The sequence below is a fragment of the Fusarium venenatum genome (assembly GCF_020744135.1).
Source record: "Fusarium venenatum strain MPI-CAGE-CH-0201 chromosome Unknown EDB82scaffold_1, whole genome shotgun sequence".
Lineage (NCBI taxonomy): Eukaryota > Fungi > Ascomycota > Sordariomycetes > Hypocreales > Nectriaceae > Fusarium > Fusarium venenatum.
The window spans coordinates 7,359,979-7,382,968 of NW_027072129.1; the positions used below are offsets into that span (position 1 = coordinate 7,359,979).

General features: G+C 49.0%; 9 protein-coding genes across 9 annotated transcripts; 4 read left to right on the plus strand and 5 right to left on the minus strand.

Annotated features, from left to right (window-relative positions):
* Positions 1 to 32: 32 nt before the first annotated feature.
* Positions 33 to 984, plus strand: EDB82DRAFT_521200 (HotDog domain-containing protein; the record flags this gene model as incomplete). Its single annotated transcript, XM_025729634.1, has 3 exons — positions 33 to 129; positions 204 to 904; positions 964 to 984. 3 exons carry the CDS (start codon positions 33 to 35, stop codon positions 982 to 984), a joined length of 819 nt encoding a protein of 272 aa, XP_025588839.1.
* A 914-nt stretch (positions 985 to 1,898) lies between these two features.
* Positions 1,899 to 3,101, plus strand: EDB82DRAFT_572108 (Adenylylsulfate kinase-domain-containing protein; the record flags this gene model as incomplete). The annotated part of the gene is made up of 2 exons (XM_025729633.2): positions 1,899 to 1,906; positions 2,082 to 3,101. The coding sequence occupies 2 exons, from the start codon at positions 1,899 to 1,901 to the stop codon at positions 2,695 to 2,697; spliced, it is 624 nt and encodes a 207-aa protein (XP_025588838.1). The 3' UTR covers positions 2,698 to 3,101.
* EDB82DRAFT_551675 (uncharacterized protein) lies at positions 2,795 to 4,289 on the minus strand (the record flags this gene model as incomplete). Its single annotated transcript, XM_065609577.1, has 5 exons — positions 2,795 to 3,099; positions 3,150 to 3,642; positions 3,704 to 3,795; positions 3,848 to 3,942; positions 3,995 to 4,289. The coding sequence occupies 5 exons, from the start codon at positions 4,287 to 4,289 to the stop codon at positions 2,893 to 2,895; spliced, it is 1,182 nt and encodes a 393-aa protein (XP_065465745.1). The 3' UTR covers positions 2,795 to 2,892.
* A 454-nt stretch (positions 4,290 to 4,743) lies between these two features.
* EDB82DRAFT_72972 (uncharacterized protein) lies at positions 4,744 to 7,620 on the plus strand. Its single transcript, XM_025729630.2, has one exon. It carries the CDS (start codon positions 5,235 to 5,237, stop codon positions 7,377 to 7,379), a length of 2,145 nt encoding a protein of 714 aa, XP_025588836.1. The 5' UTR covers positions 4,744 to 5,234; the 3' UTR covers positions 7,380 to 7,620.
* Positions 7,621 to 8,552: 932 nt separating this feature from the next.
* On the minus strand, positions 8,553 to 10,193 carry EDB82DRAFT_521204 (uncharacterized protein; the record flags this gene model as incomplete). Its single annotated transcript, XM_025729629.1, has 2 exons — positions 8,553 to 9,792; positions 9,850 to 10,193. The coding sequence occupies 2 exons, from the start codon at positions 10,191 to 10,193 to the stop codon at positions 8,553 to 8,555; spliced, it is 1,584 nt and encodes a 527-aa protein (XP_025588835.1).
* Positions 10,194 to 15,433: 5,240 nt separating this feature from the next.
* On the plus strand, positions 15,434 to 17,238 carry EDB82DRAFT_73455 (uncharacterized protein). The gene is made up of 2 exons (XM_025729628.2): positions 15,434 to 16,545; positions 16,606 to 17,238. The coding sequence occupies exons 1-2, from the start codon at positions 15,684 to 15,686 to the stop codon at positions 16,866 to 16,868; spliced, it is 1,125 nt and encodes a 374-aa protein (XP_025588834.1). The 5' UTR covers positions 15,434 to 15,683; the 3' UTR covers positions 16,869 to 17,238.
* EDB82DRAFT_73468 (uncharacterized protein) lies at positions 16,886 to 18,180 on the minus strand. The gene is made up of 2 exons (XM_025729627.2): positions 17,735 to 18,180; positions 16,886 to 17,680 (listed from the first exon to the last, which is right to left on the minus strand). The coding sequence occupies exons 1-2, from the start codon at positions 17,947 to 17,949 to the stop codon at positions 17,179 to 17,181; spliced, it is 717 nt and encodes a 238-aa protein (XP_025588833.1). The 5' UTR covers positions 17,950 to 18,180; the 3' UTR covers positions 16,886 to 17,178.
* Positions 18,181 to 18,211: 31 nt separating this feature from the next.
* Positions 18,212 to 21,574, minus strand: EDB82DRAFT_489356 (nuclear pore protein 84/107). The gene is made up of 4 exons (XM_065608353.1): positions 19,283 to 21,574; positions 18,959 to 19,229; positions 18,799 to 18,908; positions 18,212 to 18,747 (listed from the first exon to the last, which is right to left on the minus strand). The coding sequence occupies exons 1-4, from the start codon at positions 21,291 to 21,293 to the stop codon at positions 18,416 to 18,418; spliced, it is 2,724 nt and encodes a 907-aa protein (XP_065465746.1). The 5' UTR covers positions 21,294 to 21,574; the 3' UTR covers positions 18,212 to 18,415.
* Positions 21,575 to 21,686: 112 nt separating this feature from the next.
* EDB82DRAFT_489359 (uncharacterized protein) lies at positions 21,687 to 22,761 on the minus strand. The gene is made up of 4 exons (XM_065608354.1): positions 22,423 to 22,761; positions 22,312 to 22,359; positions 22,239 to 22,251; positions 21,687 to 22,178 (listed from the first exon to the last, which is right to left on the minus strand). Exons 1-4 carry the CDS (start codon positions 22,423 to 22,425, stop codon positions 22,003 to 22,005), a joined length of 240 nt encoding a protein of 79 aa, XP_065465747.1. The 5' UTR covers positions 22,426 to 22,761; the 3' UTR covers positions 21,687 to 22,002.
* Between the last annotated feature and the right edge of the window lie 229 nt (positions 22,762 to 22,990).

Below are 22,990 nucleotides of genomic sequence, written 5' to 3' on the forward strand. Positions count from 1 at the left end.
ACATTTCGATATTCACCACACCACACTTGATCATGTTTTCTCAACAAGCTGGTCGTAGCGGGCGTATTGCAGCGCAATCCTTCAAACGGTTTGCCCGCTCTACACCGTCCCGTGGTTATGCGACAGGAGGTATGTGCCCCTCTTCACTGCTCAAAAGCACTTACACTCGCAAGCAATGGTATGCTGACAAAACGGGGTTATAGCAGCTTCAGCAGCAGCTGGCAGTGCTTTCAGGAGAGCAGCTGGCATGCTGGTTGCCGGCGTGGGCGCAACCACAGCTGGCGGTGTCGGAACCTGGTATACAATGCACTCGAACGGCATGGGCTTTCACTCCGACGAAGAGAGCCTTCGACGCTTCGTCGCTAACCACGAGGAAGCAAAAATGGTGGAGGAGACCATCAACAACCACCCTCTGATCGCAGAGCTTCGCGCGAACCCCGAACTCACCGAATCACGACCACATATGAAGATGCCCGGATCGTACCGAAGTCGGAGTTTGACTGGCGGAGCGCTCATTGGCGAAGGAAAGATGCCAGTGCCACCTTATGCGTGGGTTGCGCCAGAGGGCAAACAGCTCGTGTCGGTGGCATACGTTGGAGAAGATTTGTGCGGCCATCCTGGTATCGTGCACGGCGGTTTCTTAGCGACGATGCTGGATGAGGGTCTTGGACGCTGCTCTTTTGGTGCCCTTCCTCATAACATTGCTGTGACAGCAAACCTGAACGTTGATTACCGCAAGCCGACACCAGCGGGAAGCTTCTTGGTTCTGCGGGCAGAGACCTACAAGGTGGAAGGTCGCAAGGCCTGGGTTAGAGGACATATCGAATTGCTGGCCAACCCTGGAGAGAAGCCAACGATAGTGGCCGAGGCGCAAGCGCTCTTTATCTCACCCAAATATGCTGCGGTAAGTGATATACGTCTTTTGATATCGTCTGAGAACCATATCCTAATCCAGTCTCATAGGTGATGCCTAAAATTGGTTAAGATGAGATTAGAATAGATGATTCCCAATGATGACCTTTTAGAGCAAGCGAGTGACGGATATAAGTTAGCGGGTTAGAGCTATGGTGTTTATTCATATAGAGCGCTTGGTGTTGATAGGCAGAGTGATAGATGATGTGGCTTCACAAGAACGATTTGTAATAACAGAGGGCATGGCTATGCTTTTACGGTTCGTTGATAGACAGTCTAAGTATAAATGCATGTCGATGAGCCTACATCTCACATTTCCTAGAAAAGTTGCCCGCTGGAACTGCAATAAATAAATTTAGTCAGTCTATGCTATTGAGACTGGACCTTTCGTTATTTATTTTTATCTAAAGTTCAAGGGTTACTACCAAAGAAACATAGGAAGAGGGAGAAAAAAGAAGTAAAAGTATTAATACCAAGACAATCACGTCTATCTTTTCTGTCTTGGGTGTAAATGGGGTAATGTTCTTGCAGATTCTACAGTAGGAGCAGGTCACTTTATTTAAGGCCGACTTCCGGTGCGTGGGACAGAGACCGTGGAGAAGCCGGGGCCTACACCAGGAACTAGCAGCTGCGCAACGAATCAGCTCGCATAGAAAGAAGGTCTCTGATGTCGCCATCTCGGGGCAGGATCATTCATAGGTTGATGGTGCCAAACTGGAGTACCTATCGGGGAGTCTGTCGCAAAATCTACTACCGACCGATGGTCCGATCACGACATCACACGGCGTTGTTACGGGACTGGAAAACTGCTGCAGGGAACCAAGGTATGAGTTTTTATCTCTCATGCCGTGGGGAAGTTGTAGTTTAGTTGGTCTTGGTAGATGCCCAATTATTTGCTACTTCCAGATACATCCTATCCTCTTATACAAGATTTTCCTCTTCTCTTTCTTCATCTTCTAACGATATTGTTTTTATTTATATACACAATGGCTACGTAAGTTTATCTCTCGTTCTTGTCTCTACAAGTTAAATTAATATGGAAGCATTCACTACCCCTCCAAGCCTTCAACACCCATTTGTCCCCTCCAAAGAATCATTATTACCCCGCCATCATTTAGACATCCCACCTGTGTAAACATCACCAAATTTACTAACAATGTATTGTACAGCAACATTACCTGGCACCCTTCTCTATCGCGCAAGGAGCGCAACGAGACCCGCGGTCAGCGCGGTCTCACCATCTGGCTGACCGGTCTCTCTGCCTCTGGCAAGTCCACCGTCGCCACTGCTCTCGAGCAGCACCTTCTTCACCTGGGCGTCGCCGCCTACCGTCTCGATGGCGACAACGTCCGCTTCGGCCTCAACAAGGATCTTGGCTTCTCCGAGGCCGACCGAAACGAAAACATTCGTCGCATCTCCGAGGTTGCTAAGCTGTTTGCCGATTCTTCCACCATCGCCATCACCTCCTTCATCTCTCCCTACCGAGCAGATCGCAAGGTCGCTCGTGAGCTACACGAGCAGGCTACTCAAGGTGGTGACGAGCCTATCCCCTTCGTCGAGGTCTACGTCGATGTGCCCCTCGAGGTTGCTGAGCAGCGCGACCCCAAGGGTCTCTACAAGAAGGCTCGTGCTGGTGAAATCAAGGATTTCACTGGCATCTCTGCTCCTTATGAGGAGCCTGAGAAGGCTGAGATTACCATCAAGACTCATGAAAACTCTGTCGAGGAGTGTGTAGCTCAGATCGTCGAGTGGCTCAACGAGAAGGGTTACCTCAACAAGAAATAAATATGTAAATGATGATTGTGTTTTGCGTTTCAACAAGATAGATAGGGTATTAATGTCATGTCGACTACGGACGTCGTCACATGCAGGCATGATCAAAGCGTCGAGTACAGGTGTCTCTTCATGCATGCGAATCGTTCTATCGTTCTGCCTCCCAGTTTGCTTTCCTCCTCGTCCCGGTTCTACCTGTGAAGGTCGCTAAGGAAACTCAATCTCGTAATATACGTATGCCGTGTATTCGTGGCCCTCTCCGGTCTGGAAACCAGCCGCCGCCATCTCTGAACTCAGCGCAGCGTCGTCCTTGGTAATCTTTCCGCGCTTATCTCTGCCGAAAGCGTTGCCGCCGAGGTACGAGTAGTTGGAGTCAAGGGCTGTCTTGACCTTGGGGGCCAGCTTGGATGTCGTCTGTAACTTTGATTAGTGATGATCTGGGCTCACTGGATTGGATCACTCACCTTGACCAGTGCTGTCACGTAATCCAAAGGCAGTCCGTATCGTAGGACTGCTTCGACAAAGACTCGCAGGGTCATAACATGGATCCAGATCATGACACTCTCGCTCCATCCTGTGCGTCCCATGCGCAATGCCTCTCCACAGACCTTGCGCTCCTCGTTGGTCACTCGATCGAGCTCCCTTTGCTCTTCTTGTCGACCACCTTCAACATACTTGAACTGACGAGGCGTCCACTTCTGCTCTCGGCACTTGGCAAGGAACTCGGCACTGTGTTTCTTAAACGTCGCAACTGCGTAGAGGACAAACTCGTCATCTTTGGCGACTTCAACAGCCGAACGAGGAACGACCATGGGGGCTAATGTCTCATAGCCCTTAAGGAAGTCCTTCTTCGCGTTTCCAGGGACAACGATAAGGTGCGTCTCTATATATTCAGAATCCTGAATAAGGAGGGCAGGATCAACAATTGGGGTCAGGGATTTCGTAGAAAGGTTACCACTATATTCGAGATGTCAACAATACAAGCCAGCGTAATGCTCTGGGGACAGCAAGTACTTACGTCTGGCGCCTCTGTAGCGCTGCAAGATTTGTCTTGACCGTGTTGTACTGATTGAATTTTGTTTTCACGTCGGTATCAACATTGGCAAGCTCCTAATAATGTGTGTTAGTCGAAGCGCGAGGGGTAGACAGTAGAATAGCATGCCTTTTGCAGGGTGCTGATGAGCTCTGCGAGAGACTTGTCGGCTCGGTATCGAATCTTGTTCCAGCTGAACGTGCTCACATACTGATCGGTCGGCTCTGTTGTGAGTTATTAGCAGCTAGCCCGTCTCATACAATGCGTGCGACTAACTATCATTGACCATTTTGTACTGGGCGATGCGGTCCTCGTCGCCTTCGAGCACGTTCTTTAGAGAGTCGGCGACCTTGGAAACAACAGCCTCGCATGAAGCCTCAAGCTTCGTGAGCTCGTCCGCCTGTTGTACGAGAGCGTCAAGGGTGCCGATCTTGAAATCGGGAATGTTGAACGGTAGGACGGAGCCATTGTCGTTGGAAATGGTGCCGCGCAGAGAGGAGACGGCATCATCGCGGTTGCTCGAGTCGAAGACGCCTTGCGGCAAAGATAAGAAAGCGTACTTTGTCGACATGGTTACGAGTTGACGCAAAGAAGCTGGATAGGATCGGCTATGTCGGGATTGTTGAGGTAGTCTATTGAAACGGGCTGCGGAGTAGATCGGGAGTAACGCCAACAGAGGACTTGGACAGCTCCAACTCGGTGAGAGCTTTGACGTTTGATGGCGGCTGAAATTCACAGGCTCATTCATCTACAAGCAGCGCTTGATGATATCTACGCTGTTGAAAGAAATTAAGATGATGTCGGCCCGTATTGTCTCGTGTGTGGTGTATAGGTAGATAGGTGTAGATAGATAGCGTAGCGTCGCTGAAGTTGCTAGCACTGGTAGTTAGAGCTTAGGTATTGCTGTTGGACAACAGTTGACCTTGGAACCACTCAAAGTGGCTTATGGGCTGTGGCTCCAGAGTATGACGAATGCTGTGGCTGTTCAGCTCGGTCGTTTCAAGCCAGGTTGGAAGACGGTCTGAGCCTGTATGAATCACGGGGGAGGGGCCATTTAATGGTTGTCGTCCACTAAGATTTAGTCACTAACACGGGAATTCGACTTGCGGCAACACCAAAAACCACAAACTACTGGCCATTGGTCCGCGCATCATCTACGTCGCAAAGCCTGGCGCATATGTTCTCGCGTTTTACGGACCAGTGGTAGCATAGTCCCGAGGCCCAGGGGCACGGCGCAGTATTAGTAGTTGTGGCCACGGGCTTGCACCGGCGCCATGCCCTTTGAGTCTCGTACGCATTTTCCGAAACAACTAGTACTTTACCCTTTCGAATCAATAAATCAACTAACAACCGTCTCAAAGCTTCTCATATCGCACTCGTGACCAATCCTGACAGAAATGCACCAAGAGTATCACGTTCTACAAGTGCCAACACCTTGTCTACAGCTATCTCAAGGGTCGCAGCGAAACTTACACCCTCACGCTTGGAAGGAGCAAGAACTTCATTTGATCTACAGATGAATTCACACGTCGGAGCTGGAGATAAACCAGAGAAATTACATCGATTTCCGGCACAGAAAGAGGCTCCCCTGTCCGGGACCCTGAACCCATATCATGATGGCCGCATACGAACTGCAGTTCCGAGCAAGCTTAAGGGCAAGACAATTGGGAACCAAGGCAACTTCAGTGTCCTGCAAATGCAAGTCCAGAAGCCAGAGATGACTGCGCGTGACCTTGCCGCCAAGCGTACAAGTGAAAGAACCGCTGCTGCTGCAAAGCTCGCGAGTTCTCAAGGATATCGTCACCCGAGGAGACTTCGGCTGCAACCTGCAACTACCTCTCTGGCCTCCGTTCCTGTTGCTATACCTCTCGCCCAGACCCTCTCGCCACCTCGTTCTCAACTCTCATATGTCGTTCCACCCGCCCCTAGACCAAATTCTCTACCGCACATCACTCCTTCACCTGCATATCAAGAACAACCCTTGGGGAAACAGGCGGTAGCGACAACGGACATTACATTGGATATTGATTCACACCAAGTGAGTGATCCGTGTGCAGAATCAAACGGTCTGCACCCGATAAGTCCAGAGTATTCTCGCGGGCAATTTGTTGTAGTCACTGCACGAGAGGGCAGTGTGGAACAAGCAGATGCCACAGTCACAGACCAAGATCCTATGCAAGACATCAATGTAGAAGTCACAGATGAACCATTCATGACAGTAGACTCACAAGAGATCGAAACGGAACATACGAGTGGAGTAACAAAAGTTACAGGAGAAGTCAACCAGGAACAAACAAGAGAAATAACAGTTGACTCACGATGGGCCGACGCGAGTCAAACAACTGAGCTAGAATCTATGCCCCAACCTCTATCACCTGATGTAGTCAAGTCAGAACAGGCCCGGATCCTCACGCTCTTTCGATATACCCAGCCAAGGTTCATTGTAGACCAGCTTGTGGAAGCGCTGGTTCACTTTGGAACAATACCTGATGGGCCTCCGACCGATACGACCTTGTTTACTAAGAGTACTTCTAACAATGGCCCTGGTAATCTCTTCGTTTCCTGGCTTTCTGAAATTTTCCCGGCCATCCCTCTCGAATCGCATAAAATGAAGAAGCCCCCAACAGGGAGGCCACGAGGCAGGCCAAAGGGAAGCATCGCCAGTTACAGCAGGCAGACGACTGCAGTGCATAGTACGAGTACTGCTTTCGTCCCTCGGACGTACGGAACAACGAGCACGCAAATCAGATTGATGGGAGACGGAACAAGCAAATCACAACAGGCCGTTGAAGGCGTCCAAGGGCCAGATGTAATACTGTCACCGGTTCCGGCTGCTCAAAGTCCTACAGCTACCATTGTACCGGCCTCGCGGGGACAGGAAGACGTGTCATTACAGCCCATAGCAGACGTTTCAAGCCGGACTGTTGCAATTCCACGAATGAGGTCAATTTTTCCATCAATGGCACCAATTGCAGAAGCATCTGCGCCAAACTCAACACCAGTACAGCGCAAGAAATCTACAGGTAGGCCTCGCGGCCGACCACCCGGATCGAAGAACAAGTCGAAGTCGATATCCAAAACACAAAGTGATAAGGCTGGCCAACAGGATTCGCGACCTGGCAGGTCAAATTACTTAGGGCCACAATCTGAAGCATTGTGGCCTCTCCAGCCAAACAGCGGCTCTCCGGATACTGTTGAGTCAAGAATGGCCCGGCCAGATGCATTAGACTCACTTGGTAGTATCAAAGAGAAGAGAAGGATGATTGATCCCAATTCACAAAGGACCTTGCAACAAGCTCCAAGAGAAGGCCCAACCACAATCTTGCCTCAAGCCTCTGATCCGACTGCACCGCCAGCTAGCAGTTCACAACAAGCGAAACGGCGACGTTTATCCCAGGAGACATTTCGAAGAGATCCTGTGTCATCTGTAGCAAGTATTTCTAGGTCACGGGCACTATCAGATGTGTTTGAGAGCAACTCAAGTATGGGATTCCAGTCAGCTCAGTCTCGTCCGTCACAATATACTTCACGGCATCAGAATCAGAATTGGTATATAGAACACCCCTACCAGGGGCAACAGCCTCAATCTCAGTTGCATCCTCCCCTGCAGCATCAGTTCCACCCACAGCAACTTTCACGAAATACGGGGTCTGGAACATGAGGTTAGTCTTACAAACATCTTCTCCTCTGGCTGATATGTGTTGAAGGCAAAAGGGATGGAAATCCTAGCAGCTGATGAAACACATAAACTTCAAGAATATGTCATGTAATCGGCTCGTCAGAGCTCCTGGTCGTAAGCCTCCAAACATGTCGATGGTGGCCACCTGTCAAAAGCAGGAATAACACAACAGCTGATGATGAACCAGCTGATCAGTCCGATTCAAAGGACTCACACGAATGAAGACAATGAGCTTTCCAGGACAATAGCGAGAACCGGATGATCAGCCGTTCTTTTCTTAACAAAAGCGACGTGCAATTACGCACAGCGCACTATGTGCAGACAACAATGAAAACAGACGAAGGACGGGTTACAGGCGCACGGGTTAGCTTCGTTAAGTTGTTCGTGTGGCCGGACAATTTAGTGTATTGGGTTTGATAAGATTTGAGATTGTGTATTTTGCGGCTCAGAACGGCGCGAGTGGAATGTTTGTACGGAAAGACGGGCGTAACGCGAGTATTGCTTTTGATGGCCTGCTACCTAATATTGATCATAAAATTCAACGGTTAAATCTTATCAGGCAAGGTAACACACTTCACGGAGCGCAGGTTATGGTTAGTGAGTATCTCCATGTACCTAGATGATTGTATCAGTTCTCTTTTGGTTTAAAGAAAAAGAAAGGCTTCGTGCCGACGGCTAGAATGTAGAAAAAAACCCAGCTAACTGGCTACAACAGCTGTGAGACAATGAAGATGCCTAAGCCATGTCTGTTGTCGGCCATGAGCTAATATTTGCTTAGATAGACACAAAACATAACGGCACAGGTATTAAAGGACAGCAATTGATCCACGAAACTTTTGATATTGAATTGTGCCAAATACCACAAGGTTAAAAGGTAAATAGTGAAGTGACATAAAAAAGAAATAGTCGTATAGACAGTCGGTATCAATATGTAATGGCCAGCCAATGCTCCATGCAGAACCATGCTCGACAACGCAGCAACCCTTTCCCCTGCAGTCGGATAGCAACAAAAATAAAAATAAAAACGCCGTGTAAATGCTCAAAAGCCCCGTCTTTGACACATGCATGTACCCAAGTAAATGTAGTATAATACCTTCCTAAAAGGACGCTCGCCAACAGCAAATATATAGAATGAAAAATGCCCATTGGGTGTGATCAATCCGCATCGTCATCAGTGACACTGACGGGAGGCCGCACGGAATCGGGGATGCTGCGGCCGTACCACCATTCGTCCTCTTCGTCAAGCCCATCCTCTCGGATCAAATCCAGCATGACCTGTTGATTGCGCTTGATGTCCTGCGGGCGCTCGACGATTCGCCGCTGAAGGACGAGAGCCTCAGCTGATGTGAGCCATATTTGTTGCAGTACAGGAAGGTCGTTGAGGAGAGCCTGGGCCTGTTGCGAACTCAGAGCGGACATGGGCGCGCCAGCAGATAAGCTCGTGTTAAAGACAAGGCCAGCATCCCAGTCCATGTTCCCATCTATAGAGCCTGAGCTCCGAACCTTATTTAATGCGGCACCAGTTGACCGGGTTTCGCTAGTAGACTTCTTGCGTCCAAATAGGCTTCGTTTAGGCTTTGATGTCGACGTGGCCAACTCGGTAGAAGGCGCGTCCTTGGTAAGAGCATTGAACCATGTGTCAACGGCGCCACGGCGACTGTTGTATCCTTTAATTTCCCAAAGCCTCTCCACTTGTCGGAGTCCACCAATGCATAAGATGGCGACATGCACGTCGTCCGACGGTTTCTCCCGGATATATCCACGAAGCGATCTCTCAACTCTGCCCACGTATGTTGGTGGACGTAGTCTTCGACAGAACGATGATATCACAAGCGGAAATACTTCGTGGACCCGTAATAAGGTTTGGTCGTCATACATGCTCATGATTTCGGCTTCGATGGGATTAATGGTGTAAGGTTCTCGTCTTAAACCTTTACCGTCATTCTGGGCCATGCGTTTTAGATAGAGGTTCCGATACGTCTCAAAAAAGTGGAAGATTGTGAATAAAAGAGGAATCAGTCGTCGTCGCATGCGTTCGTTCTGGGGTGCAAAAGCAATTCGTTGGGCTTCGGTCTGGCGAAGAAAAATATCTTTCGTAATCCATTCGCACATCAGGAAGGCAAGCTTCGCAGCGACATGCAATCGATGCCACAGACCACATAAATGCTGGAAGTTAATCTGGTTGGAATCGGTAATAGGATATAGGCGTGTGGCATAAGCGGGGATGTGGTGTTCAAGATGGTATCGAGCAATGGTATTTTCGTTTAACGTGACGAGGGTATGCCATGACTTGGAAGCAAGTCGGAGGTTGAGTATATCGGTTAGGGGTAAAGCAGAGATGACTTGAATCTGTAGCTCGTTGGGTAGTCCAAGAAAAAGTTGATCGAAACTGGCACTAGTGTTACAAGTCAGCTGGGTGAACAAGTATGGGTGTCAGTATATATTCAATTACCTTTTCCGTGTTAATTCAGCAGAAACACGAGGTGCACTGGTAGGGGAGTTGGACTTGGAATGAAGTATTGAAACCCTAGAACGTAGACCGAAGAAACGAGACTTGTCACGCTTTTCACCCGGCTTGATGGGTTCAGTATCGACGGTTTTAGATTCTCGTAATGGAAGAATGAACCTTGACGGCGATGGCGTGGTAGCGTCAAGACTTGTTTGAGTCGACGGAGTCTGATGTTGATGTTGCTGATGCGCGTTGAGCTGGTTCAGCTTTTCAAAATAACGTTCTGAGGCGAATTCGGTTATATGTGGCGGGTCCATAGCCATGGTACGCGGTGGATGGTTCGCCATGGTGATAAGTTATCGAAGAAATGAGCGACGTTGAACGCTACCGAGCGAGGTTGCGGCGCAAGACCTTCGAGATCAACGATAGGACGATAGTGCCTCGGTCAAGCGAGCCCAGGTGGCTGTAGACGTCCGTCTCTATTGCGCACTGAATGAGAATAAACTGGACATGGCGAGCGGGAGAGCAATTTGATGAGACGGAGGGATCGGTAATACCGAGATCCAATGCCGAAGATTTGAGACGCAAATAAATCGAGGTCAGAGGCACAATAAGACAAGGAAAGGTGTGCGTCTGAGTCTGAGTCTGAGTCGGTCGATATCGTGAATGCGAAGTCGTGGTGTTTCGAGTTGGCTTGGATAGGAAAGGATAGTAAGACGGGGTAGGATGGGATGAGTTCAGGCAAAGTGACAGGAAAGTGGGAATACAAAGAAAGAGCGAGCGAGCGTAGTGATGACTACCTAGGAAGGAAGGGGACTTTCAGGTACAAGGGTACCAAGTAGAGGAGGTACGAATCCGGGGGAAGAGGGAAAGGAAAGGCACGGAGGGGGCATGGGTGTAAGCGTTTCTTGAGTGGCGGGTAGGAGTGAAGAAGGGGCGTGTGTTTATGGCAACTCCACAGACGGGACGATAATGAATTTAATGAGAACAGAGACAGATGCAGTCAGTATATACAATAGGTAGAGTATGATACCGCATTCTCTTGATTGCAGTTATAGCCATTGATCACTGAACTTTGGATATGGATTTAGGCACAAAGTACACAATTAGGATCAAAGTACGAATGAAGCATTGCTCTGCGTACCCAGGGATGATGATATTACACCCGCTGGTTGGCGAGGATCTCCCAGTTATCTGGATACTTTCCGTTTCTGGAGATGGAGATTGCCTGCCTGCCTTAGCACCCGGTATTTGCCTTGAGAGGTAGATACTATTAGTGATTACTACTAGACTAAGGCAGATAGATTCCCTTAAAGATACCTAGGTAGGTACTGCCCATGCCCAGTACATACTGCACTGATGATAATAAACGTAGAAGGAAGGAAAGAAAAAAAAGAAAATTTAACGCCGAGCCGACCAAAAGGCCAGGCCACCATCATGGGGGGGACGGACCGACCGGTCGTGGGTGTGCAGTGGACAAGCTACCTAGTCTGGGCTAGGTTATTCTCGTAGACTAACGCTACAACACATCACAGTAAAGCAACAGTTTTGCAGTTTTTAGACACCTCATGGCCGCCCAATGTTAACGCTCGGTTTGGACCTACCACGCGGCGCTTGACCGGCCAAACTGTGGAGAGTTTCTGGCAGCTGTGGGGGTGACTTTGGGGCCCCTTTTGCTCTGGAGAAACCGCGTGAGGTACATACCTAAATGGAACCCTCCCCCAGCGCTTTGGGCTTCCCGTCCTGGAGAGAAAATCTGGGCAGCCATACTCCTCCCAGTCCCGTCAAGGAAGGACCCAGAATGACGATGGAAGCCCTCCACTGCTTTACGCAAATCTCCCCACAGTCTTGACAAACAGCAGTTTCTATTAGCATCAGTATTCCTCTTGACCCTGAAATGCCCGCGATCCTCCAGTACTTTTAGTGACCAGCTGACGTTGTTGATGCATCCGTCCTCCACTCCAACGCTCCAGAAAACCGCCGGTACGTTGAGTTGTTGTGTAGTAGTAGTGACCTAGATAATGTACAGAGAGAGTAGTGTACAGTTGCTGCAAGGCAAGTCACCACGCGACTGTGCTCACTTTCAAAGATCGTCAATGAAATCCCCGAGTCGGCCCAATTGGCCGGCCATATTCTACATACCATGCGGCGTCTACCGGTGGGCTTGCATCTATATCTTGGGTTGCCTGTAATATTCTGTGGCGTGCGCCGCGATGCCATCAAAGGCTCTCCCGAAGTTGTTCCCGAAAGTTTTATCGACAACGTTACAGCGCCTCTAATCAAGCTAGGTTACGTATATACCTTCAACAACGATCCCATCCTCCATGAAACTTTTGCAGCCGCTCACTAACAAGACACAGTAAGCCCGGGCGTAGCACTTAACGGTAAATACCTCTCTTCCTAGCTTTAACCGACTGGTCGGGAGAGAAAGAATGAGAATTGTTCGGCCCCTGCAGCCTCTTTTTCGTTCTTTCTTACGTTTCTATGGATAATGGCTCTCTTTTCTCCCTGAAGGCTTAGGGCTAGAGCGTTCTTGTTAGGTTGTCTTGGCTGACCCGGCTGAGACTTGGCTCTTCTCCAAGACCCGGGTCCGCCGCTCGTTCATATCTCGGTCTATTCAACCTGAATTGCATTTAGCCGGTCCAACAAGATGGGTCTACACAAGATTAGGTGGCAGACTTTTTGTGTGGACATGCTCATCAAGTTTGCCATTGTCGAGAACTGGTCAAACGATAGATATGAGATGACAAGGCCCGAGTCAGGAGCAAATTGCATGTCATCCGCATGTTCTATTCAACTGTCGGCCGAGTCTTTAACTCAACAGGTCGTCAGAGTTTGTTGGCTCTTGGAACCTCGGAGCAGTCGATTCGATTACCCTATCAGCGACAGCAGATGATAAGGTCTTAAAACCAACGCGATGTCGGCAAGTGTCCAAAGATTTCGTGATATCTTGGTCATCATTTGTTGAAGTATGTATCTACAACGTCTCTGTTTCACTAACGAATGACATCACATCAGGCTGCAATTAATAACAGATAGGCCGAAGAATGATAACATTGTTGTTTACATTGCAGGAGTACACGCAGTGCCCCTCGATCCCGAAATATCAACTAATATGACCTACCATAGATTTTCATGCAGAACTGTCGTGATGGCCAAACGAGAAGTCAATACCCCAAGACAAAGTGAGCAAGCCTTGGTAGTATTCACAGCTTGACGATAAAATGACACGGAGCTTTGGCCATGACTCCCCCAGGGTCGCGTGGATCCGATCCGTGTCTTGTCACAGAAAGAAGCCGAGGACCCTCTCCCCGGCCGAGAGCTAGATCAAGTGAGGTGTGATAGAGTCAGTCCGAGTGGGTGAGAGCTTTTGCCGTGCGAATCGCGTGGCTCGTGCAATAGGTTTGAGACGCAGATAACTCCATCAAACCTGATCTATGTCGCATGCAGTGTTGTTAATTGCCGTGGCCCTCGACAAATTGGAACCCCAAGATGTCACGGCATGTGTGTGCTGTGTGCCTATCCTATCCTGTATATCTCTAGAGGCTCGTAAATGCGATTTTGGAATGTTTCTCTTTCGAATGCAACAGGTTAGTCTATAGTACTTGATGACGATATAGTCTGTGAGTTGAGAATTCTTGTTCTCCACGTCAAGAAATCAGATTTGAGTATGGGTCTCGGGTGTATTTCTGGTCATTGTTGAGTTGTCATTTAGACTGGCTTTGAGTTGACGCCGGTTTCAGGCCATGACAATTTGATGTTCTCATTTATTGGTCCATGATGTTATGGATATCTCTGATACACTTGTACGACATCAAAAGAGTAGAGTTGAGGGTCGATAAGTTCGCGAGTAAGGCAGAGTCAAATAACTGGAGTTGTCTGAATATGGTTGTGGATGCGAGGACCAGCTGAATGGACCCGAGACAGACACCACCCTTCTTCTTCCTAGTCTTCCTAGTCTTCCTAGTCAGCAGGGGAGGGGGGGGCGTGTTCTTATTAGACGCGGCCTTACTGCGGTGATTCTGGGCAGAAGACCTGGCCCATCCGTGACAAGCTCAATATTCAGTGTCTCATCGACGCCGATCAAGAGAATTCATTTATCTCTGGTTGGCTGTTGAATTTAAGAAAACAAGACGAGCCTAAGAGTTCCGTATGGTAAGTCGAGTAGTAACATTACAGCACGGTACAGCACAGCTATAAGCAAAGCAGTAACAGTTGATGTTAGTAATAGTCGGGCTGTCTTGCTTCACTGATGGTGTACTCGACAGGTAGGATGGACAGCACTTATTGCATGTAGTTAGAGGCTGCGGTACTTCTTGGAAAAGATAGAAAGGCCGATTGGAGTGTTTCGTTTTGGGAACTCTGCCGCCTTGGCAGTAGAATCTGTAACGTTTCTTTGCTTTGTTTAAAGATTCTAAGAATCTTCTATTCTAATGGCGCCTCGTATTGGTCTGAGGCAATCTCAAATACATGCAGTATAGAGTAATGGTATAGGCCTGAACAGGTAAAGAAAGTGCGTGTATCGATCGATACCTTTGATGTGATGGCACATCATTTCTTATCCGTCAAAACGGCATTTATAAAGATCAGCAGCACATGTCAAACTCAGGTTGGCTCGAGCTTCAGCGGCCGAACGCTATAATGTGTGCTGGTGACATGACCAGTTTCAGTGACTGCATCAGCTCACTCACTTTTAATCGGCCGATAAGGACAACGGTGTGGCGTAAATGCTATCCATAGCTCGATCGAAGCCAAGCTTTGTTTGCCCACAGCTACTACTATGTACCAAGGTAGTAGGCGAGTAGGTAATTGTAGCACTGCCTCAATTTCAACAGTAGATAAAAAGATCAAACCATGGATGATGATTGGATGCTGAACTCTTTTCTCAATAACAAGTTCCTCATCTGTGTACTCCGATTGGAAAATCTCCTTGTATATTCGTTACATACCTAGTATCGGCCTTGTTACCAAGATATCTGAGCACTTCCCCAGGTTAATTCCGTTTCATCCCGCTTTCAGTCCACTTCTTTCCCCTCTGCTTCTCCTCGTTCCTTCCTTATGCCAGATGTAATTAACGGTCAAAAGAAATATCATGTCATCCGATGATCGACTTAATGTTCTTTTCTCTCTCAAATGTCCTGAAACTGGCAACTCCCCCGCCACCATCTACAGTCGCCACCGCTGCTGCGCTCTTTCCTTACTTGGCTGACTCGACGTTGTTACCTTTACGGCTTTCTCAGTCAAGTCAATCTTTAGAGACAGCTCTCAGTACTAGGTCCCGTCCCCCGCCGGTTGAATGCGGAATGTGCCCGGGTTTCCTTCTCGCGCAGCAATAACCTTGCCTGGACCTAGACTCATTAACTAACAGTAACTAAACTAATACTCTGACATTCGCCAAAATAACTGTCTCGGCCCGAGAAGCAGCGGGACCCTGAAAACGCAAGAGCCCAAGAAGGAGAACAAGGCAAAGGACCATCCGACTACTATTATTGTTGGACAGCACTGAGGAGAGGGAGAGAGGAAAAGGAGAACGAGCAAGGGAGACGAAGTCAAAACAAAGCTTTCGGGCTAATATCAAAAGTGCCCCAGCCTTTGGTCATCGCATCTCCGCCATCTTTGACCCCCATCCCCATACTCATCTCCATACCCATTCATACTGTTACCTCACGGTCCATACCCTACCTACTATTTCTTCAGCACTTTACCGCTTACATACGGAGCCACCACTGCAATTCCCACTTGCGATTATTCTGGAGCTTGTTGTTTTCTGTTCTGCCGTGTGACCCCCAGAAAAAGCACCATCCCAGACACCAGATAACGACGAGTCGCCCTAAATCATGACGACGGCCCCGTCTTCGGGCTCTTCTCGGCCGGCAACTCTATCTGCATCAGAGTCAACAGCACCAGCAGAAAACTCATTGTCATCAGCCGGGGAAGTCCCTATCGTTCCTACTGTGGAGATCCAGCACTTGGCCCGCTTCGAATTCAGTGATGCTGGCACAAAGGTTCTTATGGTGGAATGGTATCCTGATGCTGTCCAAGGCCCCGCTGCATCTGCCGATCCTTCCGCCGATTCCTCCGGTGAACGCTCCGCTCCCACTACCGATCAGGTCTCCGCAGCGGAGCCGGCTTCGGTCTCTGATCCGGGGGTCAAGATAGGCACTACCGACAACACCTCGTGGCAAGTGTCATGGCCTGGGAAGTCTACTAATCTTCCTGCAGCTGATCTCGAGACTGAGCCGGACGCGGGAACTGCCCCTGGCTCGTCGACTCGTCAACGTCGTCGCCGTGTCTTCTTTCTACTACCAGCCAATGCCACTGTTCCCTCTACCATTACTATCACTCCGCCCGGCGCACCCAGCTTGAACCTCAAGCCACTGCCGGCTATCTTCCCTCCCGGGCTCGCCGCTGATCCAGGAAATCGAGGGGTTCTGCATACATTGTGGGCCAGGCAACGGCTGGCAGTAATAGACCGTGAAGTAGAAGACGAGTTGCGCAGCAATGCTGAGGGTGTGGGTGTCGAAATGGCGCTCGAGGAGAGGAAATGGATCCTTGATACGTTCATCAACCCTCCGCAGTTGCCTGCTGATTCGCTATCTCGACCGGCAGCCACGCGTTCCCCAACGGGCCGTTTGGGAGATAAGCTCAAGGGCCTTAAGCTGGCTACATCACCTGCTGATTTAACGCCTAGCACGACAGGTACCCACAAGTCCCTTTATTTGTGTTTATTGCAGCAGTTTAACTAACAATCTCCTGTAGCCAACACCTTTATGAGCCCCATAAGCCAGTCTCACCCATTCCAACCCAGAGGACGTGATATCGCCGTATCTTCCCATGAGGCCATGGTCAGTAGTGCATCTGCAGGCCCTATCTCACTTAATGCTGTACTTCATGGCGACGTCACCACAGCTGCTTCAGCACCTGCTAGGCCCATGAGACGAGATGACGACGACGATCTATTTGCTCTACCCATGAGTCCTCGTAGCCCGGATATGAAGAAGAGTCCTTTCAGCGCCTTGTGATACCAGGCATATATATCGTTGCATCTACGATGGAAATTTTGGAGATTTCGAGCGGCTTTGAAGGCACAAGAGATCGATACCCGCGTTATGGAAGCGAGCGTTGATCACCAGTACCAGTAGGGCGTTGCCAGTATACATGATGCGCATATCATTTGATTCTGCAACCATAAAACCAACGAATAATATAAATTGTACACTGGTACATAGTACCTGTGTCTCTCAATACCAGGAAACTCAGTTCTAACTTCCTTGGGCGTGATAAGACTTGATTAGCAGACCAAGCTTATGATTTGTGTCAAAATCTTGTTTCTCATCTCCATCCTCCAACACGACCCTCATCCCATCTCTGTTTCCTCTCCTGCCTCAGGTAGTACTGGACCTTGGCCTCTCGGTATTTGCGAACCCAATCTGTAACCTCTCTTTCTGTTGCTGCCACACCCTCTCCCTCTCCCTCAAGAAAGCTTTCCTCCATAGCCTCGCATATCAATGCTTGCTCTTGCACACTTTGTCCTAACTGTTGGTACAGCGCAGAAGGTGAGAAAGGCGCCAACGCGTGGTCCATGTTGGATTGTTTTTGCCGCCATTGCCGTTCAAGCGTGTGTGTTGCGAGAAGTTGTGCCTGTGTTGATGCGCGTTGATGCGATAATCGTGTTTCCATATCGATAAGTTGGTTCGCGAACTCGATGTTCTCATTGAGCGCGGCGGATAGAGCCTGATGTGAGGCTTGAAGAGATGGGTGGATGGACTCGGGAGAGTGTGTTAGAGCGTTGAGAAGATCTGGGTTCGCGAGCAGCTCTGCCAGGTCTTGTTTTCTATTCCATGTAGTCAGTGCAAGGGCATCTGTTGGTTATATCGGTATAGCGTACGACTTGTCCTGCAGAATCTGGGGAAGCCATTGGTCGCCTGGGTCGGGTATAGATGTTGGCGCTGGATTCACATTACTAGAGGGAACGCGGCCTTCGGATGGTGGAGGAACGCCGGCTGATGTTGGGGTCGCAATGCGACTCGCCTCATGGCTGCCAGGTTTAGGAGGTAGAACAGGAGGCGTTACACCCTGTAGCTCTGACGCGAAGCTTGCCATTTATATTGTCGCGTGTCTTCGGTGCGTGTGACAGATTTTCTCAAGAAACAGTAACTACTGAGAGAGGGAGTATCTGATGGCGTTGCTGCTTCTTTGAGGTTGATGGGACGTCAAGGATGCAAGTCGAAGGTGGGGAGCTACTTGAGTGGCTTTAGATGTCTGCAGGTCTGGAACGTGGGGGGTCCGTATATGCTTTAACATCGGCAACACAATCATCAATACAAATTTATCAAATCATAGCAGTCTTGACACCAGATACCTATGTATCAAATATGTGAGTAGTTTTCTCATTAGGTCAATGCCGTCCGGCTCATATTCTATGGAAACCCCTCGCCCCGAATATTTTACAAGCCATGTCCCTCTCCACCTTTCAAAAAGACATATTCAATATACAACGCCCAACGAATAAAATGATCGACCATCACTCAGCCGAAGGACAATCAAAGAGAAGAAGCAACAGCTTCTTTTATGGCTTGACAGACCATAAGTCTCGGGACCAACCCAACTCTCGTACCTTCTTGCTACTGGTACCAGTCACTCTTCTCTCACCAGTAGTGCTAATAGCCAGTGCCTTGCTGCACGCCGCAAATACCTCCACCAATTCCTTCATTCGTCTAGCTTCCACGAATGCTGTGGAGAGATCCGAGTCACGCTCTGCAATAATGGAGGCGAGCTCCATGCATTCCAAAAGGTTGTCCCTAGACAAGCCAGTACCTGCGAAGTGCAGCGTACCGATGTATGCCAGAACTGTCTCGGAGAGATACGCCTGGCGAAGATCTCGTAGTTCTTGATCGCCTTCTACAATATTGTTAGATCTGAATGATGGCTTTATAAAATGGGTCGACTTGCCCTCAATGCCCACTAAGAGCCAGCCCTTGAGCAAGGGCTGCATGTTCTCTCTCGTGTTCTTGACTTCCTCTCCTATCGCAGGCCAGAAACCAGCATTCTTCTTTTGTTCCCTGCGTCTCGTTAGTATCAAATTCAAGTTTATCTTGAGGTGTCGACTTACTCGTTTGTGAGCTCGGCCAATGATGCAACTGTCTCGAGGCTATCCAGAGCTCGTACTAGATTCTCCAGTTCGCGGAACTTGCGGGCGTCTGAGAGGGCTTGCTGAGGTGACACGTCACGAATATCTCTCCGCTCAAGCTGCTTAGCCCAGAACTCGGGGATGTCTTCGTACATATCCATCTCATCACTGCTGTCTTCTGTGGCTGCCTGCAAAACATCCGCAAAGGACACCCGCTTCATCAGCTGGCGAGCAGCATTGAGATGCATGTTTCCTACCACACTGTTAGTGGTCATATTGTTATATACAATGCAAAAAAAAACTTACGCAAGAAGAACTTGTAAATTCTAGTTCCCATTGAGAAGACGCTTGGCCATGTTTCTTGCACCAGTAGGAGCCATTCTAGTGACCGGATTAGGTTTTCATGTGCTGTGTCAATGAACTTTTCGTCGTCGCCAAAGAAATCTGGTTTCACAGGTCGACCTTGTCTTGCCGTGGGTGGACCGGGTGCGATGATACTGAACGATCCCTTGGCTGGACATCCGTGCTGTGGTGGGCCCAGGTCATCATACATCAGCCACGCTTGAGTCTTGACAAACTGAAGCACGTCGATACCCGCCTTCTTGATAAGTTTCAGCTGCAGCAGGCGTTGTTGGTTATCGCTTTCAGGGATGAGGTTATAGCTCAGGACCTCGTATGACCGAGGGGGCTCTAGAATCGAGCAGTAAAGGGGTATTAACTCCTGAAGTTGAGCGAGGCGTAGGTAGTTGGCATAGCCAGCAAGGAGGTTCTGCTGAGCACGTCTCACTCCAGGCTGGGAGGACGCGGGAGCGAGTGAATCATCGTTAGAGTGCAACTTGTCCAGTAAGTTGATGAGAAGGTAAATATGTGCAACTATTCTCAGTCCGTAGTGTTGAGTAGATTGGAAAAACCTTTCCTTATTCAGCTCGATGTTTTCAGGCTCCCATCTGAACAGATTCGATTCGCTTTGGGTCGCACTTGAAGATATGATCACACCTTGCTCATAAAGATGCTGGCCAATCTCTTTGGAGACCAGCGATGCTTGCAAAGCTTTGTTGGGCTCATTGGCTTCAGCCCGGATCTGGGGATTGGACTCCAAGGCCCGAATCAGACGTTTATCGACTGTCTCTGGCTCTCCATGGAACTGAACTGCGTCGAAGGAGGGGAAGGACTGTGTCAGGTTCGAGGCCAGATCAGGTGGGCATTGTCCGAGGATGTAGTTGTCTAGTTGGGTACGCAGGAGAGCGTTGTAGTTGGCAAAAAGGAAATCGTCCCATGTCAGTGCAATCTTTTCGACAGTGGAGATATCTCCTGAAAGGACACCGTATACTGCACGTTCGTAGTCATCGCAACCACCTGATCGAGAGAGACTGAAACACATTCGCCTCCATAAGGCGAGCGATGCTGGGTTCGTGTTAGAAAATGTCTGAGTGTCGTCAGCCGAGATGAGCACAGCAGATGTGGAAATGGCTCGCCACATCTCCGTTCTCTCTTGGCACCATTCATGGATAGTCTCTAGACTAGACCCCCGTCGGAGATGCTCGAAGCAGCCGAGCCAGATGGCACGCTCGAAATACTCGTCTTGAGGCTCTAGCTTGCGTCCTTGGCGAGTCGCAGCATCAGGATCCAGTTGCGTCACTAGAGGTGAGCCATCGGAGTTGTGAAACGAGGTCGCAATGTCTGGTGATTGGCGGTCCAGAAGATGTGGCCAAGCAGTGACACTCTTTCGAAGCTTGATTTGCGAACGAGTATGAAGCCAACCATGGGCGATAATATCTCCCCGGTCGGCATTCTGTTGAAGCTCGCGCGCAAGTTCGTCGATATCCGGGCCAGAAGCAGCATTGTTCTGAAGCCATTGTATAACTGCTTGTCGTTCGCGCGCCGAAGAATCGCTTATGAGGAAATTTCCAAGCAGGTCTTCTGGGTCCTGGAGGCCATCTTTCATGCCAGGAGTCTTTCCATCGGCGTCAGAGCTTGCGTATCTTAGCGGAAGAAGCCGTCGTAGTAGATCCCATGTCTGTGCTTCCTTCTCAAGACGTTTGATAAGCTCTGCTGATGCAGGGTTGTTGTTAACAGGATCGATTTCATCCGCATCCATATCAACATCGTCTTGTCCATCGCGCACCATGCGCGGTCGCACTTGGGCTAGGCGTCTGAGAGAATTCTCATAGTACCTCCGTGGGAGGTCGAGAATTCGTTCTCGTCGCTCTTCGGTGGAAAGTGGGAGAGAGAGGCAGTCGTCAAGCGCGTTGGCGAACTCTTCAACTTCAGGGCCGGCCTCGTACGAGAGAAAGCTTTCGGGTTCTATAGGCGCCATATTGAAAGGGTTAAATTCTATTGTCGCGGGGTATCAAATCGAAGATGAGTGTTCGTAGACGTAAGGAGGACGAATGGCTTAGGTAGGCAATCGACCCTGCTCGGCTGGTTTGGCCGTCGGGTCAAAGATGTTAATCGTTCAAGGTCGCGTGCATACCCAATTTGGGTGCAAGTATAGAGATAGCGCGTGTATTGCAGTTGTCGAGATCGAAGATATAACGTTCTCGCGATGGTTGTTGAGGAAGCTCGCGCAACTTTGATGATCCAAGGCAAAGAATTGCTAGATTGTTTTGGTCGTTCCTTTCACTCGCGCGGTTGCTCAGAGCTAGCTTTTCGGCGGTACGTACCTCCTTAGTGCTAAGCTCATCTGCACTGCAGCCAACCTACTTCCATGGATCCATTCTGCGCTAAAAACAGCCGCGATTGGGCGCGTGTGTGTTCTACAGTATACCTTACACTATCCGCACGCGACACTGTTATGCTTCAAGTACGTCTCCACTCAGCAGCAAATTTTATTTCTTTTTCTCTTCTTCTCTATCATAATGTCATCGGCATTCCTATTAGAGTCTCGGAATAAGCACTCAATGCTTGTTCAGGTCCATGAGGCCTCTTGCGTGCTCAAGGATCGCCTAGAAGAATTTCGGCGCTTTTCATTTCAGTTGCCAGCGTTACCCAAACCGGCGGACACACCACAAGACGAGCGTTACATATCACTTCCCTTCCTCCCGGAGTTGCTTCATTTTGAGCTTCAGCAAATTGGGCTTTGGACAGCTCACAGTAGATGCTTCTTGACCATAGCGTTCGTAAAAGGTTTCGCAGCATTCGTAGAGCTTCTTGATTGCTGTTTGGCATTTAGCCTCGTTATATCCATTGCTAGTGAGACAGTCTGGCACAAGCGAGGTCAGCTACAAAGGTTTTCGTGCTTTTCTTCAAATGGATGTCATACTCTGAATAGCGCACTACCACAGTAGTAAATTAGTTCAGGTTGCGGTGCAATCCCCTATGATATTGCAACTTACTGCGCGAGGATGGCAGGCTGGCTTAGCCTCAACGTCGTCCTTCGGAGCCTTGTTTCATATTCATTAGCGATTTCTGGCCAAAATGACAAGTCAACGTTGAGACATGCTTACCATTGCTATGTTTGTATTGTATCAAAGATGATAGTGCAATGACTGGATAGTGGTAGGCGAATGCTGTTGACAGTAGGTGTCCAATGGCGGTTCTTGTTGGCGAGAATATAGTAGATGTGGTATGATATGCGTGTATGTACGTGACAAAAATACACAAGTCTAAAAAGAAAGTTGGTAGTGTACCCGATACTATGGAAGACTGATGTCATGCACTCTATCGTGCTTGTCGAAAAATTATCGACTGTTAGACCGACAGGGGCCAAAAGGAGACAAGTTCTATATTACGAACACATGTGCATACCTATTGCATTACACCGAGAAAAGGAAACAATCCAAAACATATACACGTAAAAATACATCACTAATTAAAAAAAGGTTATATTTTTTCAACCAGCAGCGACGGGTTAACGCTAAGATCTATTCTCAAATATCCTCTAGTATAGGGTAAGCAGAGGTCCAATTTTTAGCTCTCAACTGCTTAGAAGTGACAAAGACACATGCACCAATCAGACTTGCTGCTCCCCACCTCATCCAGGTATCTTTAGAGAAGAAGAACCTTCCACCCGCC